This window comes from Delphinapterus leucas, chromosome 12, assembly GCF_059928025.1.
Source record: "Delphinapterus leucas isolate spDelLeu-1000000601 "Yukka" chromosome 12, BTC_Dleu_Yukka2, whole genome shotgun sequence".
In the NCBI taxonomy this organism is placed as follows: domain Eukaryota; kingdom Metazoa; phylum Chordata; class Mammalia; order Artiodactyla; family Monodontidae; genus Delphinapterus; species Delphinapterus leucas.
The window spans coordinates 23,457,046-23,475,489 of record NC_143140.1 but is presented as its reverse complement, the minus strand read 5'-3'; the positions used below and the strand labels follow the sequence as shown (position 1 = coordinate 23,475,489).

The window sequence follows — 18,444 nt, the reverse complement described above, 5'->3', positions numbered from 1 at the left end:
GAAGTAAAATTTACTTCTACTGAGTTTTCCGCCATTCACAACTAAGCCTAATCCAAATTAATGCACTCGATCTACCCTGCAGACTGTGGCACTGCCAGAACCTTTGGAGCCGGTCAGGGCCTCCAGGAAGCCATTGCCATTAGGCAAGTCCTCTTGAGTTAAGCCTCAACCCAGCTTGGAACTCGATTCAGTTTGAAGATGGGCCCAAACTAATTCCATCCAGTCATGTACCATCAACTTTCTGCACTCATTTCTCTTGGCAAAATGTTGGCTGCATATCGAGTTTCTCAAGCAAAACAAAGGATAGTAACAAATCGTCAAACATTCTAAGCGTCAACATTGCTGACTGGGTTTAGTTAAATGCCATTTTTTCCTAACACAAAGTCATAGGATTGAGTGAGGCCTTCCCAAGGAAAAAGCAACTTACCTTCCTCCAGGGGGTAGGTGAGACATATGGAAAAATCTGATGTAATGGTTCTTTGCTTTTGATTTATGTTGCTATATCTTTTATTAAAGATCATCTGGCTAACACTGTGGCAACCTGCACAAGCAAAGCAGTCAAGTGTAGGGGAAGAAGAGGCAACGTACAAATGCATTTTGTATTTATTCTAAATGTCAATTTAATTGAAAAAGTTGTTTCTTTGCACGGAGAGGTTATTTTGCTGATGGGACCAACAGAGTCAGTTAAAGTAAGCTGGTTTGTACACGAAGATGCAGATGGCTTAAAAAATATCCTTATCACGGCGCACGTCAGGGAGGGTTTACGTAGACAGCAGAGGAATCCCTGAAGCTGGGCCTTGCTGAGAACAGTGGGATTAACACCCTGGAAGATACACAAGAAGGCCAGGAGCACTTGTTCTCAGTTTCTCCACCCAGAGGGCAACTGTCCAGCCAAGATTAAGCTGAAAAGACAGGATAAATTATTCTTAACTCTAACAGGGAGAATTTTACAACGACTCTGATTCAAATGATAAACACAGACCTCAGATCAGATAATTAAGGTCCAAACACTGAACTGTCTGATTTCTCTACATTGGTCTTATTATACTGATTTTCAAAACTAAGTTTCACTTTGTGGAAAACATTTCCCCAGAATGGATGCAGCCAATCGCATAAAACTGATTTAAAGCCACAAAGGAAGTCTATGAACCCATCTAGATATTGAAAGTAGAATAGTGATACTATTTGTCTTAAAGAAAGTGCTGTTTTTTTAAGCTATTGTGATTTTTTTTCCATTTCAGATTTGCAAATGGAATTCTCACATTGCTGTCTTTCATATACAATATTTTATTCGGGGCCTTATATTTACCATTTCTTCACATACATTAAATACCATTGAAATGTAGTGATTTTGTGTTTATACTTTAACATCAAAAAATGAAAACCTAAGGACTTTGAAACTGAAATTAAATTATTTGGTGACTTATCCATAACCCCAAATACCATACTTGTTAAAGAGAAACCTGTTATATATAGTCTTAATTTCCCTAAGAATGTATAGCATTGTGGTTATTGTGGTACGTGTGAGAAGGGAAGCAATATAGCACAGTGGTTAAGAAGTGGACTTTGGAGCCAGATTCAAATTCTAGGATCCTGGCTTCCAAATCTTAGCTCTACCACTTACTAGCTATGTGAACAATGGGCAGGTTATTTAACTTCCAAAGTGCCTCGGTTTCCTCATCTATGAAATGGTCCCTACTACACTCGCCCATTAAGAGGACAAAATAATTTAATGTTAATATAGCACTTGGTGCCAAAGCACTTTCTTAAGTAATACAAAATGTCTCTGCAGTTAACAGTAAAAAGCTAATTTAAAACTCCCTACCTATATGTGACCAACTTACTCTCAGGACTATTAGAACATAATAGCACCCAACACTTAACTTGATTAGCCAGTATTAAATTATTAAGATTGCAGATTTGCTCAAGCAGTCTCTCTGGTGAATTCATTTCTCATTAGAACACAAATCGAAGGATAGAAAAGATGAAGAAAGGACAGAGTATGAAGTACCCTGGCTGTTAGAGAGAGCCAGTCTCCTCCATTCATTCAAAGGTCAAAACCAGCTGGCCCTGAGAACTGACACACTAAATAGTGGCACCATCTTTAGACTTGATCAGGGAAACTTTTTCTTTTTGATTTGTGAGATAAAAACCAATATAAAGTACCATCTTACCTTAACTATTGAAACAGCCATGTATCTCCTGTCTCTCACACATCACTGCCAGACAGGTCTTCCTGGAGCAAAACAATAAGAGTCTGACTCCATTTTTGATGTTTGTTCTCTGATACTTTCAAGCCCCACTCCTCCCTCTTCATTTGTTGCCTCACATCTGGGCAAACCAATAAGAAGTGTGTCATGTATATAAATGTCAAACCACTATGTTGTATGCCTGAAACTAATACAATATTGCATGTCAACTGTACTTAAAAAAATTCTTTTTAAGGGCCAAGGATGCCATTACTCTGTTGGATAACTGCAAAATGGACCAACAAAGACTATGGGTCCTATTGAGTGCAGAGATTTATCAACATGCCAAAGAGTTATTTCAAAACTGACTTAAGACCAGTGTCTCTCAACCCATTAAAGCAGTAATCACCATGGAGGGGCCCTGACAGTACTGAGTTGGGACTCTCTGTAGGAAGAAACTTATAAATATGAGCAGAGTAAAGTAGAACCCTCCAAAGTATATCCAGTAACCACCAAGTAGAGGTATGAGGGACTTTGCTATAGGGTGAGGAATCAGAAATGAAACAGAGTTCAGCAATTTGGCCCAATTGTGAATCCAGAATATACTAAAATAATTTATCCAACAGAGCACTGATTGGCTTTTGTGCCTCTACAACACTGGTTCTAAATTAATTTTAACATGAGCTAAGATGCACCCATTGGCCTTAAAGGCCTTAATCAATACTGGTGCCCAAGTTACAATTATAGCTGGGGATCCTAATACATTTAAACAATTATAGCTGGGGATCCCAATACATTTGCCTCCTTAGGTAGGAATAAACCTACCTAAGGAGGCAGAAAAACCTCTACTATGAAAATTATAGGACACTGATGAAAGACACTGATAATGACACAAGCAGATGGAAAGATGTACTGTGATTTTGGATTGGAAGAATCAATATTGTTAAAATGACCATACTACCTAAGGCAATCTACAGATTCAATGCAATCCCTATCAAATTATCAATGGTATTTTTCACAGAACTGGAACAAAAAATTTTTAGTTTGTATGGAAACACAAAAGACCCTGAGTAGCCAAACCATCTTGAGAAAGAAGAACGGAGATGGAGGAATCACGCTCCCTGACTGCAGACAATACTACAAAACTACAGTCATCAAAACAGTATGGTACTGGTGCAAAAATAAACACCTAGATCAATGGAACAGGATAGAAAGCCCAGAAATAAACCCATGCACTTATGGTCAATCTATGACAAAGGAGGCAAAAATATACAACGGATAAAAGATAGTCTCTTCAATAAGTGGTGCTGGGAAAACTGGACAGCTACATGTAACAGAATGAAATTAGAACATTCTCTAACAGCATATTCAGAATAAACTCAAAATGGATTATAGACCTAAATGTAAGACCGGATTCTATAAAACTTCTAGAGGAAAAAATAGGCAGGACATTCTTAGACATAAATTGCAGCAACATATTTTTGGATCCATCTTGTAAAGTAATGGAAACAAAAACAAAAATAAACAAATGGGACCTAATTAAGCTTAAAAGTTTTTGCACAGCAAAGGAAACCATAAACAAAACAACCCACAGAATGAGAGAAAATATTTGCAAACAGTGCGACCGACAAGGGATTAATTTCCAAAATATGCAAACAGCTCATACAGCTCAATATCAAAACAACAAACAACCCAACTGAAAAATGGGCAGAAGACCAAATATATATCTCTCCAAAGAAGACATACAGTTGGCCAAGAGGCACATGAAAAGATGCTCAGTATCGCGAATTATTAGGGAAATGTAAGTCAAAACCAAAATGAGGTATCACCTCACACCGGTTAGAATGGCCGTCATCAAAAAGTCTACAAATAGGGCTTCCCTGGTGGCGCAGTGGTTGAGAGTCTGCCTGCCGATGCAGGGGACACAGGTTAGTGCCCCGGTCCGGGAAGATCCCACATGCCGCGGAGCGGCTGGGCCGGTGAGCCATGGCCGCTGAGCCTGCGTGTCTGGAGCCTGTGCTCCGCGACGGGAGGGGCCGCAACAGTGAGAGGCCCGCGTACCGCAAAAAAAAAAAAAAAAAAAAAAAAAAAAAGTCTACAAATAATAAATGCTGGAGAGGGTGTGGAGGACAGGGAGCCCTCCTACACTGTTGGTGGGAATGTAAATTGGTGCAGCCACTATGGAGAATAGTATGGAGGTTCCTTAAAGAACTAAAAATAGAGTTACCATATGATCCTGCAATCCTGCTCCTGGGCATATATCCAGAGAAAACTTTAATTCGAAAGGATACCTGCACCCAAATGTTCATAGCAGCTCTATTTACAATAGCCAAGATATGGAAGCAACCTAAATGTCCATCGACAGATGAATGGATAATGAAGATGTGATACATATATACAATGGGATATCACTGAGCCATTAAAAAGAATGAAATAATGCTATTTGCAGCAACATGGATGGACCTGGAGATTATCATACTAAGTGAAGTATGTCAGAGAAAGACAAACACCATATGATATCACTTATATGTGGAATCTTAAAAAAATGATGCAAATTAACTTATTTACAAAACAGAAACAGACTCACAGACATAGAAAACAAATTTATGGTTTCCAAAGGGGAAAGGGCGGGGGGGAGATCTGCTGGCCACCTGGAGAGTGTGTGTGTGTGCGTGTGTGTGTGATTACTCAGGATGAACTTTACTTTATCCGTGATAAGGTCACCATAACATGTGATGGAGCTTTCTGGCCAGCTGCTGCTATCCACCACCTAACCAAGTCAGCCTAGATCAAGGATGAGATTCAAGGGTCAGCACAACTGGCCAAACTTCATGCAGTCATCTTAGTGATGGAAAATGCTTGATCAAAAATTGGTCCAAAGTGCATGTTTGTACAGACTCTGTAAAAAAAAAAAAAAATCCGTTTAGTCTGACCAATGGCAACAACTCCTTATCCAAGGAGTTGATTGCCCTGTAGATACCTAAGATAAAAATCAAGGTCCACATAAAGTTTGCCCATACTAGAGCCAAAATAAAAGGCCTTCTCAAGACATTTCTTATCCCTTTCAGAGTCCCAGACATTACTGATGGTGACCAAGGCATGCGTTTCACTTCTCAAAACAAATACCATAGACTCTAGAACGAGACATTCAATGGAACTTTCACCTTACTAATGGCCACATGCTGTAAGCCTCAGAGAGCTATAATAGTTTACTTAAATAAGTTCAACATCAATTAAATAAGACATAGCATATCATCAATCAAACGTCAGTGGTGAATTATAACTGAGTCTGATTTCATCTGTGATGTCTGAGTACTGACAGCTTTCAAGCTCATACCCCCCTGCCCACTTTCTGTCCCACATTGGGGCAAGCTCCTAAGAAGGCCCATGAGCTTCATCCCTTGGCACCTGCTGGGTAGTTAAAACCACAAATACCCCAACTCTCACTCTGGTCCCACCCCCTAATCGCAATGAAAAACAAAGCCAAGCTCTACCCTCCCAGAAAATCCCGTATGGGAGTAATAAACCTTTTGCTACCCTCTTTATGCATGTGTGGTGTCATCAGGCTTGATATCCACACTTATTTGGGGAGGAGATGTGGATCTCACCCACTAGGGGATGACCACATCTATGCGTATCACTCCCCTGCTCATAGACCTCCAATAACTCCCCCACTGTCCACTGAATTAAATAGAAACTATTGATCGTAAATACAGATTTATCTTTGTAGTCTCATTCTCCACTATTCTCCTTGATAAACATCATTCTTCAAATGCTGTTGTTCCCAGAACGCACCTGGTCTTTAATTGCCTCCATTCTCTGTGCTTATGCTCTGTCCTGAGTTTTCTCTTCTACCCACTGTCTCTATCGGCCCTTCTTCAAAATCATCTTAAAAGCCAATCCTCCATGAATGATTTTCTGAATCTTCCAATTAGACAAGCTCTCTCCCTGCTTTGAACCCCATATCACACAGTTTGAATCTCTGGCAGTGCTTTATCACATTCTACCCTATAACAAAGTCATTCACATCTTATTGCTCCTGAAGCTCAGGGGTTGACAGCACAGGTCCTGGAAACAGACCAAAAAAAAAAAAAATCCCACATCTGATTCTTGCTACCTGGTTGTGCTTGGGCAAGTCACCTAGCATCTCTAAACCTCAATTTTCTCTTCCAATGAGAATAAGATCTTACACGTGAAGGGTTTTGCCTAGAACCTGATTCATACTAAGAACTTAATAAAATGTTAGCTATTATCATTGTTTATCCTCTCAACTGGATCAGAAGCAATTTTATGTCAGAAACTCATTTTTTAATCCAATGCAACCACAGTGTCTGGTATATAGAAAGCATTGAATAGGTATCTATGGAATGAACTGAATAAATGGCTCATAGGACTTCACTGAAATTTTAAAGCAGATTAAGAGTAAGATTAGCACAGTTAAATCACGTGCATGAATGTAAATTAATTCTAAGAACACACACACAAATCATCTAAAAAGAGAGTAGAATTCAGGAAAACATAGGTTTGTCTTAAAAACTGCTTGCTAACTTGTAACTAGTTTCCCAGAGGTTCCTCCACACCCCATATCACCTCTCCCAACCCTGCAACACACACATACACACTCTTATAACTGGGTTATGGACTTAGCTATCTTCTAATTTTGGTATTTTAACAGAGAGTAGACATTTGTGGATCAAAAACAGTGACAAGTTAATTAGCAGCTTAGAGTTTCTTTCTGTTCAAAATCCTGTCCACAGAGCACTCAGTACTTTGTTTAAGAAATTCTTATAGTGAACGATGTTGTTCCACATTTAATATTCTTAAATAGACATCAAAAATATTTTTAGAGTTTAGAAGAAAAAGATTACCCTCTGCTGCAGTAATTCTCATTCAAGGATCTACTTTAAGGGAAAAATATGGGAGACGTAGAAACACAGGTAGGTATAACGATGCTTACGAGAACATTAGCAAGAAACATCCTATGTGTGTAAAATATGTGATTGTCTGCAGTACTTTAAACTATTAAAATAGTTTGGTTTTTTTTTTTTTTTTTTTGCAGTATGCGGGCCTCTCACTGTTGTGGCCTCTCCCGTTGCGGAGCACAGGCTCTGGACGCGCAGGCTCAGTAGTTGTGGCTCACGGGCCCAGCCGCTCCGCGGCATGTGGGATCTTCCCGGGCCGGGGCACGAACCCGTGTCCCCTGCATCGGCAGGCGGACTCTCAACCACTGCGCCACCAGGGAAGCCCTGAAATAGTTTTTAATGGTAGTAGGGGATGGTCACAACATTGTGAGTGGAAAGGCAGGTACAGCGTGATGCCAACAGGAAGCAGTTTATCTTGACATTAAGGCACTTTTCCTCAGTGATAGGATTATTCATGGTGTTTGTCCCCACTGTATTTTTAAATAATCTACGAGAAACATGAGTTAATTTAAAAATATGTCCTTTAGGTCTTCCCTGGTAGCGCAGTGGTTGAGAGTCCACCTGCCGATGCAGGGGACACGGGTTCGTGCCCCGGTCCGGGAAGATCCCACATGCCGCGGAGCGGCGGGGCCCGTGAGCCATGGCCGCTGAGCCTGCGCATCCGGAGCCTGCGCTCCGCAGCGAGAGAGGCCACGACAGTGAGAGGCCCGCGTACCGCAAAAAAACAAAAAACAAAAAAGTGTCCTTTAAATGTTTGATAGCCATGTGTTTGCCATGATCTATAAAAATACAGAATGTGTCTAATTGAAAGATTAAAGTCTTCCTTGAAGGCATTTAACTAGCTGTATTGTCAAACTCAGAGAATCTGCATTGCACATAGAAAGGAACGTTTGTAAATTGACTGACCTGATGTTTCAGTCAGTCCAGCTCTCCTGTGTGCAAGTCGTCACCTTGAAATGTTATGTATCATGGTCCTCTTTAGGGGAAGAAAACACAAAGTTGTACAAATAGGACTGTGGGGGGCGAAAGGGAGGTCAGGAGAACTGTAAACTTCCACTTTAAAAAAGCCTATCTTGATAACACCTTCAGGTTCTTGAAAACATATTCCCAAATATGTACTTTTCACAAAAAATATTATAGTTGGTTATATTTTAAGCTTTGGCTTCCTTAAAAGCAAATGTATCCTTACATTCACCAAGTCCAAATGGGAACCACCAATAAATCCTATTAGCAGAAAATGTCAGCTAAACTGCATTTCTGTTTTTATAAACACTTAACATACAGGTTTGTGACATGGTAACCATGATCCTGAATCTTATACCACATTTTCATTTTCAGTAGCCAAGCAAACCTAATGAATTTCCCACGTGACACATTAAAAGGCACCGATGATAGATTTTTCTCAAAATTCAAGTAAGATGAGAAACCTTTTGCGATCTGTGGCATGCATGCTACAGGACTTTGGGACTGTCATGAGTTTGGTCCTGTATATGTAGAGACAGTGAACTGGCACAGCAGCAGCAGAGCTGCTGGGGTTTGGCCCGTCAGTCCACTGGTTTTCCAGGGTGATGGTGGATTTCCGTCGATTTGGATTCCCTGTTTGGTCTCGGTCCTCAGAGGAAGGGTGGTAGCCTGCACCCGGAGTGGGTGCCAGCCGGGAGAGCCGAGCAGAGCATGCAAAGCTGACTGCTCACCTGGTGACTGACCGACTTCACGGCCTGTGAACTTGGTCTCATTTGTTTGGTGTTCTCACCAGCTGAGCTAGCTCATCTTTTAAGATAGAATTGCACAGGCTCACACAGCTTTCCAGAGTTGTTTTCTCTTCCAAAGAAATATCACCATTAAATTTCCGAAATATTTCCTATCATACTGTGGACTCAGAGGAACTTTATGTAAGCATATTCTGGGGTCTGACACTTAATTTTTTGAATGCACTGAAAGTGAAATTTAAACAAATGTAGTGAATGTTTGAGCACAGAGCAAAAACAATAAAACAAATTCACGTCAATTGCCCTTTTTTAAATTAGACAAGAGAATTTCAAAGGTCTCAAGGTAGGTAATTAGCAATACCACCATGTGGCAAAAAAAGAACTAGAAAGGGAGTCTGGAACCCTGAGATCTAGTCCTAGTTGTTGCTATTTAACATGTCACAATTATCAGGTTTTCATTTGTAGAATGGGAAACTGGGCTTGACACATTTAAGAGCCCATCCAATTTTGAAATACTAAGAATTCTTTTTCTTCTCAAAAATACATAAATCATATATTAAATGTTTTTAAATCTAGATTTTTTTAACCCATGACAAAATTAGAGCTGCTAAAATGTTTTAAGATAAAACATAAAACCAGCCTGCTTTTTTTTTGGAGGTACGCGGGCCTCACACTGTGTGGCCTCCCGTTGCGGAGCACAGGCTCCGGACGCGCAAGCTCAGCATCCATGGCTCACGGGCCCAGCCGCTCCGTGGCATGTGGGATCTTCCCGGACCGGGGCACGAACCCGTGTCCCCAGCATCGGCAGGTGGACTCTCAACCACCGCGCCACCAGGGAAGCCCCAGCCTGAATTTTTAATCAAACATTACTAGGGATGGAAAGATACCTGTACAAAACATCCTCAAGGAGCTGTTTTTCTCCTCCTAAAAGACAGGATCACCTAGGCAATACAGAATATATTTTCTTAAACTAATTATTTTCTAGTGCAGTGCTGCAGTATTACTGAAAGATTTTAAAAATACATCATCAAGGTATTTTTCATATATGATCTAGAAATATAATTTCCTCCTTCTCTCTCCTTTACTGTGAAAGATCCTTGCACAAGTGTAAAAGTGAAACTTGAATCTCATCTGAAAAATGTCTGTCTTCACTGCAGGGTGCTGCTCTCTGAAGGCTGGATTTTGCAGCAGAAAGAAAGCACGGGCCAAACTGGTTTTAACTTGCAAACCAGCAGAAATGATAGGAAAGGTTCCCAAGCTAGAGCTACAAAGCCTCTGATGTCCTAAAGAAGGTAAGCCTCCTATTTGGAACATTAGTCCAAAAGGGACAGAGTCAAACGGAATACCTAAGGAAACAATCATAGTTCATTTGGGAGCTTCTTTTATTCCACCCACTTTAATTAAAAAGTCAGATAACAAAGTTGTAACTTATTTCCAATTAAATACTGAGATGAGCATAATCCACATTTGCTGCCAATCAAGGTATTTAAAAGAATGTACCTTTTATTTCAACCAATCCTTCCTCCGCCTCTGAAAAAAAAAAAAAGAAAATCTTGTCTATTATCGATAGTATCAATTTAAGTAGCTCTTTTTTCTTTAAAAAATGTTATCAAATGTGCTTCAAAGAAGCCTTATTTTATAAGAAAGATCTATCAGTTATAAGGTATAAATGTGCCTCATGGGTCACCATTGAGTCGCATGGGGCAGCAAAATTGATGATACATATATTAATGTTGCAAACTGAATTGTTACATTGAAAAGGGCGAGTTACAATTCAGGGTCAAATAGCTGTATTAGCCTAAATTCTTGCCACTTTAAATTGAAATTTATTGGACATTTTAATAGCTTTTTAAATTGAGAGATTTATCAAGTACTTAAATTTTTAAGTATTTTTCTAACTTTCTTCAAATGAAACTTGTAAAGGAAAAATGAAGGGTGTTTTCTGCTGAAACCTTTGCTGAGTAATAAAGTATATCACCAACCAAAATAATTTTGAAAAATGGACTATTTGTAGGTTTCTAGGATCAAAAATGCATAATGGTACTAAAGAACAGTGTTTAAAACAAGTGCACTTAAAGCGATACTTTCATTTTCTTTTTGCCTATAATCCTTATTGGATTTATATAGCACCTATCTGCCAAGGAACTCAGAATGCCTTATAAGCTTATAGACTTCGAGTATTATGACTACACAATAACAAATGTTTTCAAGCAGTAATATTTTTTACCTTAAGAATATCTATTTCCATGTACTGGGGAAGAGCAAGCAGTGATATGATATAAAATTGGGAAGTTTATACAAAGGAAGAAGCAAGGGGGTGAAAAAGAAGCAGAAAATCATAAACTTCAAAAAAGCCATCACCTAATGGGCAAAAACTCGGCTTCACTGTGTCACAGATTCTGCTTCAGTGAGTTGATGAGAAAAGCTAGACTGACAAATCTAGCGCTTTCCTGGATGTTAGATAGAGCTCAGTTTTTAACTGTTAGATTATCACATGATGAAGGAGAAATCATTCTTCTGAACAGAGGCGCTATAAATATTACAATTTGTTGTTTTCTACAATATCAGCAGACTTAGCAATGAAAGCCCATCGGCAGTGTATTCCTAAGATGGTGTGCTTTTATTTATTAGATGTTTTCACTATTTTTTGGCTGTGTTTTGGCATCACCCTTAGGAAATAATGGCAGCCAGCCAGTGTATGAATTCCTGGTGAACACTTAAAATGTTTAATGGAATAATATTAAGTACCATATATTTAACCTTTTCTTAGGAATTGTAGGATCTGACGTATAACCCCAAAATAATGCATACTATTTCATAAAATGAGCCTTAAGGAACTTAATATAGTTAAAATTAAAACATCATATTCTGTCTGTCTAATCTAATCTAAACAAGGAACAGATTCAGATATTTTTAGCTCTATTTTGAAAACTTCTGAATTTAACTCAAAGAGGAAAAAGCTTTCTATGCTTCTATTGTAAAAAAGATTTCTAGAACTAAAGTACTGTCTAATCCTATTTCATTTATAAAAGTATGGAAACCTAAATTTTATTTCAAATATAAAACACCCCCGAACATGATCTTTTTTTTTTTTCTGTACGTGGGCCTCTCACTGTTGTGGCCTCTCCCGTTGTGGAGCACAGGCTCCGGACGCGTAGGCTCAGTGGCCATGGTTCACGGGCCCAGCCGCTTCGCGGCATGTGGTATTTTCCCAGACCGGGGCACGAACCCGTGTCCCCTGCATCGGCAGGCGGACTCTCAACCACTGCACCACCAGGGAAGCCCACCAGAACGTGATCATTTTAAAGGGAAAGAAGGGCCCTAAGACTTGCACAAGTTTACCTACACTTTAAATTAAGCAATAATGGCTAAATTAAAAGTCACTTTATATAAGAGTTTAGAGATTAATGGAATTTACTTTTAAACTTACTTGGCAAATAATAAACTCTGAAAAAAATCTTGTCTATAATTGACAATATCACTTGATTAATCAATTGCTTTTATTTACACCTAAGTGTGATTTATTCTTCACAAAGGTGTATATACTAACATAGAGTTTAGCTAAAATCAAAATGTCCCCAAATTCTTAAGTGCTGAACTGAACATAAGAACCTACGATTAGTTGAGACACTCGTTTGTGAACATAGACAGTTATCTCTGGTTATTTCCTCAAATTCATATCCTACCATAACAATTATTTTTTAAACACATTAGCAATCTCTGATAATCAAACTCTCAACCCTATAGGTTCCATTTTAAGCATTTAAAAAAATATATTCTCAGGAAAATCTAAGTTCCAATTTACATTATGACCTTATAACTTTTTAAAGTTACTCTTTTAAATCTTTTATTTTAGAATATTCTATGTCTTGAGACACTTCATTTTCATACATTTATTTGCATTATATTTGTTTCGTACTCTGCTCTAAAAATCCACAGAAAAATTTCACGTGGAGAGTTTTATTACGTAAATAATTTTGTTCTGTCCTAACTTAGTCTAGAAAAAGCCCCACACTGTGAACTGCTTATCATACCGAACTCTTCCCTCTTACGAATTTTATAATGCTTTTACAAAATTGTTTAATGAATAGCATTAACTTTCACATGAATATTCAAATTCTCTATGTAAACCCTGAAAGGATCCACCATCTCAAAACTATCTCCAAAGTCTGTCTGTATAAGACACTGCTCCCGTTTCATTCTCAGCTATAATAACTAACACCTTAATTATCATCAGAACCAAGACCATTTAATATCACTGCCCCTAATCTTTTTTTCAAATAGTAAACTTGAACACAACTGTAATTCTTTTAAGAATCTTTATTTAATTTTTTGGGAACAATTTAGTTTGCTGGATCTCGATGCAGTTTATAAAAAAACGTCAGCACAGTTTCATATAAACTGCAATCAGAAAAGTAACTTGTCAAAGAAGTTATCTGAAGTTGCAAGTTATTTTTTGTAATATGCAGAACAGGAAAATGTAAGCATGCTCTCAGATGCAGGCGCTCCTGTGTGCTATGGAGTTACTTTGAAGAGCTTGCTAAGGTCTGCGGGCAGTTTATGGAATGCAATCATTCTCTCCACAATTTTGGTACATGAGAATAAAACTGATATTTATGAAATACGTCTTTTTCTCAGAAAAGTTGAGGCAGCTTTTGTTGAATGCTATCTGTGGGAGTACACTTGATAACCTTGAACTGTACTAAGAGAAACAGACAGCCAGGAGGCCATGTTCATGCTGAAACTTGAAAACATCCCTCCAGATGTGTTGATTTCCCAGAAAAGGAAGAGGATAAAACACTAAGCACAGTTGTCCATTGTCTTACAGTAGCAGAACACACCAAGAAACTTTACATAAGGGAGCAAACTCCCTTCACTGCTTTCAGTCAAGGTCAGTGGCAGCTACAGTGGAGGGTGGTGGTGCAGCAAGCCTAGGACAGGACACAAGCTGAAGTCTACATCTCATGCATAGCTGTCCTTGTTCTGTCCTCGTGCGGTTCTCAGACATCCGAATTAGAACTGAGGTTTGTTAACCTGGGGTCCGCATTGATTTCATATCTGTAATGATACCCTTCCATGTGATCCCTGCAGGCATCTCTGATGTTATGCATCCACTTTTTTATCCCTTTGCGATTCAAATACAAAACCAGTAGGAAAATGGCGCCTATCAGGGCTAAAACAATACCCAGGAAGACATAAGACGTCTGCAGGGATGGAGGAAGGATAGGGTCACAGTCCAGGTCGGAGCTGTTGAGTTCCAAGAGAACCCGATTCCTCATTTTTTCCGGGAATGCACAGGTGAGCCTGGCTTTGCCCTGCACTACCTCTGTCTCCTTGAGCCAGGCCACCATGTCCGCCATGTGGCAGTCACAGACCCAGGGATTGTCGTCCAGGAAGACTCTGACGTGAGGCAGGCTTTGCAGCTCTGCCAGGGTGCCGTTGTGCAGGACCTTGAGGGCGTTGTTCTCCAGGTGGAGGCTTTCGAGGTGTGTCAGGTTGCGGAAGGACACATAGGTCAGGCTCACCAGCGAGTTGTTGCGCAGGTCCAGGTGCCTGAGGCCGGGCAGCTGGGCCAGGACGTCGCGGGGCAGGTAGAGGAGGCGGTTGCTGACCAGCTCCAGGCGGCGGAGCCCGCGCAGCGCGTGGCCTGCTCGCAGGGCCGCTGCCACCACACCCTCAAAGCTCCGGTTCTGCCGCTCGGCCGCAGGGGGCACGATGCGGTTCAGGATCAGTTCCACCAGGGGGCTGGGGGCCGCGACGCTGGCGTTGCCGCCCGAGAAGGCGAAGGGGCTGAGGTCGGCCAGCGGGTTGTGGCTGAGGTCGAGCTGGCGCAGGCTGGGCAGATGCGCGAAGGCGCCGGCGCGCACCTCCTCCAGGTGGCTGCCGCTGAGGTTGAGCGCGGCCAGCTCGGCCAGCGGCGGCCGGCGGGCGAAGGCCCCGGCGGGGAGCACCGCCAGCTGATTGCCGGTGAGGAAGAGGTTGCGCACGTAGGGGGGCAGGTCCGCGGGCACCTCGGTCAGGTTGCGGTTAACGCACTTGACGGTGCGCGCCGCCTCGGAGCACTCGCACGCCGGGGGGCATCGGCCCGACAGCTGGGGCTGGGCGGACGCCGCGGAGACCGGGAACGCCGAGGAGGTAGACGAGGACGCAGAGGAGGGGAGGGAGGACGACGAGACCCAGCCCAGGAGGACCAGCGCCAGCCGTGCCAGCCGCAGCCTCCCGTCCCCGGCGGCGGGGCCCCGGGAGCACCCCCCAGGCATCGCGGCTCGGGTCTCCCCGGAGCTGGGCTGGGACGCTGCCCGCTCCGAAGGTTCGGGAGGTTGGGCCCGGAGGGCGCGGGCCGGCCGGAAGCGTCTGGAGAAAACTTTGGTCTTGTGGAAGCTGAGGAGGGCCGCTGCCGCCGCCGCTGCTGCAGGAACTTGGCTAACCCCCTCGCCGCCGGGCGTCCCCCTCCCGGGGCCGAGTCCCCCGCCCCTTCCCTCCAGAAAGTACGCACGGCGGGTCGGGACGCTCAGCGCTGCGCTCTTCCTCCGCGCCTCTTCCAGCAGCCGCCCCCGGGTGGTACCTCCTCGCCTCTTTTGTTGGCGCCTCGCGCAGGATCCGAGGCGCGACCTGGGACAAGCGGGAGAGAAGCGTGAGGGGCAGCGGCGCCCGCAGCTCCCCGAGTGCAGGAACCGGCCCCTGCCAGCCAAGTCGTCCCCACTCGGTACCCGAGACCTCCCTCCTTTAAGCCCGTCCGAGCCTCGCCTCCCCCAGCGCGCCCCGCAGATCCGTACCCCGGGAGAGGGGCGCGCGACCCGAGATGCCGGAGCGCAAAGTCTTCCGTCTGCTGCGGCCCCTACTATATATACCCTTGCAGCTCCCGCCCTCCTCCTTTCCCGATCCCACTCGTCCTGTCCCCCACCCCCCACCCCCGCTCCCCCGCATCGAACTTCTCGCTTAATCCCCAGCACCTCCCGGCCAAACTTCTCACTCTCCCAGGTCCTTCCCCCCACCGTCTCCGCAGACTACCTGCCTTCCGGGGTCTCCGCCCCCCGCCCGGACTTCTCCTCCCGGCCCAGGTGAGGATGAGAGGGAAGTTTCATGCTACAGGAGTATTTTCATCTCTCAGAACCCTCTCGAATTAAGTGGAGGAGCGTATAGCTGGCGCCCCCAAGCCCGCGCCCCCTCCAGCCCCTCGGATCCGAGGGCATTCCAGTCATCTCCGAAAGGGAGGGGAGAGGCCGCGAACAAAGCGACGGCGGAACCCGAGGGGAGGGGCCCCGGAGCTGCCTTCTCCGCCACCTCCCCACCGCTCACCTCCGCGCGCCCGCCCGCCCGCCACCTCCCGAGACAACTCCCAGTCCCACCGGAGTCGCGGGGACTTCTCGGGTCCGAGCTGCGCGCCGACTCTCCTCGCACCCCAGCCCCAGGCCCAACCTCCGCAGCTGGGAAAAACCAATCCGGGGGTCGGGGGAGGGCAGGCCTGCCGGAGTGGCTGCTCCGGCCGCGCGGCCAGCCTCGGCGGACCTCAGTGGGGGGATTGAGTAAAGGAGGCGAGGGGGGAGTCTGCGCCGCGCACCTCCCCCTGGTGGAAACTGACGAGGAATGCGCCAGAAAAGATGAGGGAATCCCTTCTTCTCCCCCTTCTCCGACATCCCATGGTGGTTCCTCGTTTTGCATACTGGACTTACCTTGGACAGGAACAAAACCGCTGGTGAATCTCGTGGAATTCGTCCTGATTCGGGCACTTATGGCAGTAACCGGGTAGATTTAGGCGTCACAGAGCAACGCGAAGCAGCAGCGTAAAGAAGGGAGCTGAAAATGCACAGCGGCAGCGGTAAAACGCCCAGCAGCCTGCAAGGGAGTTTCGCGAGTCTTCCCACCAAAGTGATAACGTTCGACTGCCAACTTCAGATTTAGGTGTAATTAACGCGTCCCTACCTGTCCCGACCCCGCACTTCTCCGGATAACTTACGGAACTTGTGAAGGGAGAGAGCTAACTTTAAGAAGGGGGAAAAAAGATTGGTGGAGAAGAGATTCACTCTTGATTCATGAGCTTTTCCCTTCCCCAAATTAAAAGCAGAAGGAAGAAAACGGCCGCCAAAGCGTCCTAGAAACAAAAGGCATACAAAGAGGACGTGAGTCACCCGGAAAGCGGACCCGCCCCGCTCACCAGATGTGGCAGCGATGTGTCAGTGCAAGTCACTTAAGATGGGAGAGCTCACGGGGTGGGAGTGGGAGGGAGGCCGCCTGGGGAGAGCAGAAGTTTGGTCCCAATATCTAACGCCCCAGGAGGCGCCAGGTAGGCAGGGAACCGAGAGGCTTAAGTCGGGAAAGGAGACTCTGAATGACTGGGTATAGGGGGGATTTGTTACATCGGAGAGGTTTGGGGTCCTGCAGGCTCAATCCTTGTTCTCTCAATGACTCTGTATCTCCTTTCTCCCCATCAAATAATTTCCCTGAAAGGATGAGAAGGTGGCTGGTTATTCAAGGCTTGTTCATTTTAGAAAGAAAATGGCAATTAGAGAAAACAGTTGGGGAAATTAAGATCTGGTAATATGAAAAGGATCGAATAAAGAATGCCGAAGTTTGTGCCTGTGACGTGTGCCTTTACTGTGAAAAAAGGCCCCAACTCTCAAGTTGATTCCTTATTACTTTTGTGGGAAGAGATAGTCTGCAGAGCCAATAGCCAAAATGACCCAGACAAGACCTGGAGGGGTTGGAGAATGCAACAATTTGTGCAAAAAGCCAGTTTTGTTCACTTGTATCTTCAGCACGTTTATCTAAATTTCTTTTTCTTGTTTTTAAAAGTGTTTTTTAACACGAATGTGAAACACTTTGACAAAAGAATCTGAAAAGCTGTAGTGATGTTCTGTATCCCGATGGTGGTGGTGGTTACATAAATCTATACATGTGTCAAAATTCATAGAACTTTGTATACTGAAAAGAATCAGTTTTACTGTAGGATAATTTTTAAACAAAATTAATTACTCATGGGGAAAAAACTGTCGTAATGCTCTGGCATGATATTAATTCTGGTTCTGTTCTGTTAAGGAGTGAGAAGCACTTTAGGATTTAGAAAGATAACATTCTCATCCGATCTTAGAGTCAGCTCGGCAATATAGATACCATTAGTACTATTGTCTTGTTATTCGTGTTATTATTCTGTTTCACAACTGAAAAAACTGCAGCTCTGAACTGAGGATAGCTAGCATTGACAGTGTCTTTTACTTGCCAAGCCCTGTGCTTATCACTTTACAGAAGTTATCTCTTTTGTTCTTCCCATCAGTACTCAGGTAGGTTCTCTCGCTGCAGTTTTAAAGAGGAGAAAAACTGAGGCAGGAATCAGTTATATAACTTGTTCTAATGTGTGGTGGAGGTAGGGACCAGGCCCAGATTTGTCTGCTTTTCTTAAATAGCTCACCTTCTGCCTCTGGGTAAAATTGAGGGGTTTGTGCAAAGTCCTAGTCTGTATCACTTAGGGAGAAGCGAAGCCTCTCCCCTGGTTCTCTTCCTCCTGATTTTCTTCTACTTGCCTGCAGTTGGCAGTTGGTTATGGCTGCTGAATCCGGACTCAGAAATTTGGGGGCGTTTTTAGCTCCGCCACTTACTCATTGTGTGGTTTCTGTATACCTCCGTTTC

General features: G+C 43.5%; 1 protein-coding gene across 4 annotated transcripts; it reads right to left on the bottom strand.

Annotated features, from left to right (window-relative positions):
* Positions 1-222: 222 nt before the first annotated feature.
* TPBG (trophoblast glycoprotein) lies at positions 223-17,243 on the bottom strand. 4 transcript variants are annotated; one of them, XR_004024281.2, is made up of 5 exons: positions 16,494-17,243; positions 15,317-15,432; positions 10,321-10,350; positions 8,018-8,087; positions 223-5,088 (listed from the first exon to the last, which is right to left on the bottom strand). XR_004024281.2 is itself a non-coding variant. In XM_089921780.1 (3 exons), the coding sequence occupies exon 3, from the start codon at positions 15,078-15,080 to the stop codon at positions 13,821-13,823; it is 1,260 nt and encodes a 419-aa protein (XP_089777906.1). In that variant the 5' UTR covers positions 15,081-15,432; positions 16,494-16,617; positions 16,778-16,908; the 3' UTR covers positions 13,126-13,820. The 4 variants fall into 4 exon arrangements, 3 of the variants coding, with proteins under 3 accessions (XP_089777906.1, XP_022446022.1, XP_089777905.1); XM_089921780.1 differs by lacking the exons at positions 223-5,088; positions 8,018-8,087; positions 10,321-10,350 and having other exon boundaries at positions 13,126-15,432; positions 16,494-16,617; positions 16,778-16,908; XM_022590314.3 differs by lacking the exons at positions 223-5,088; positions 8,018-8,087; positions 10,321-10,350; positions 16,494-17,243 and adding an exon at positions 16,170-16,462 and having other exon boundaries at positions 13,126-15,432.
* Positions 17,244-18,444: the final 1,201 nt, after the last annotated feature.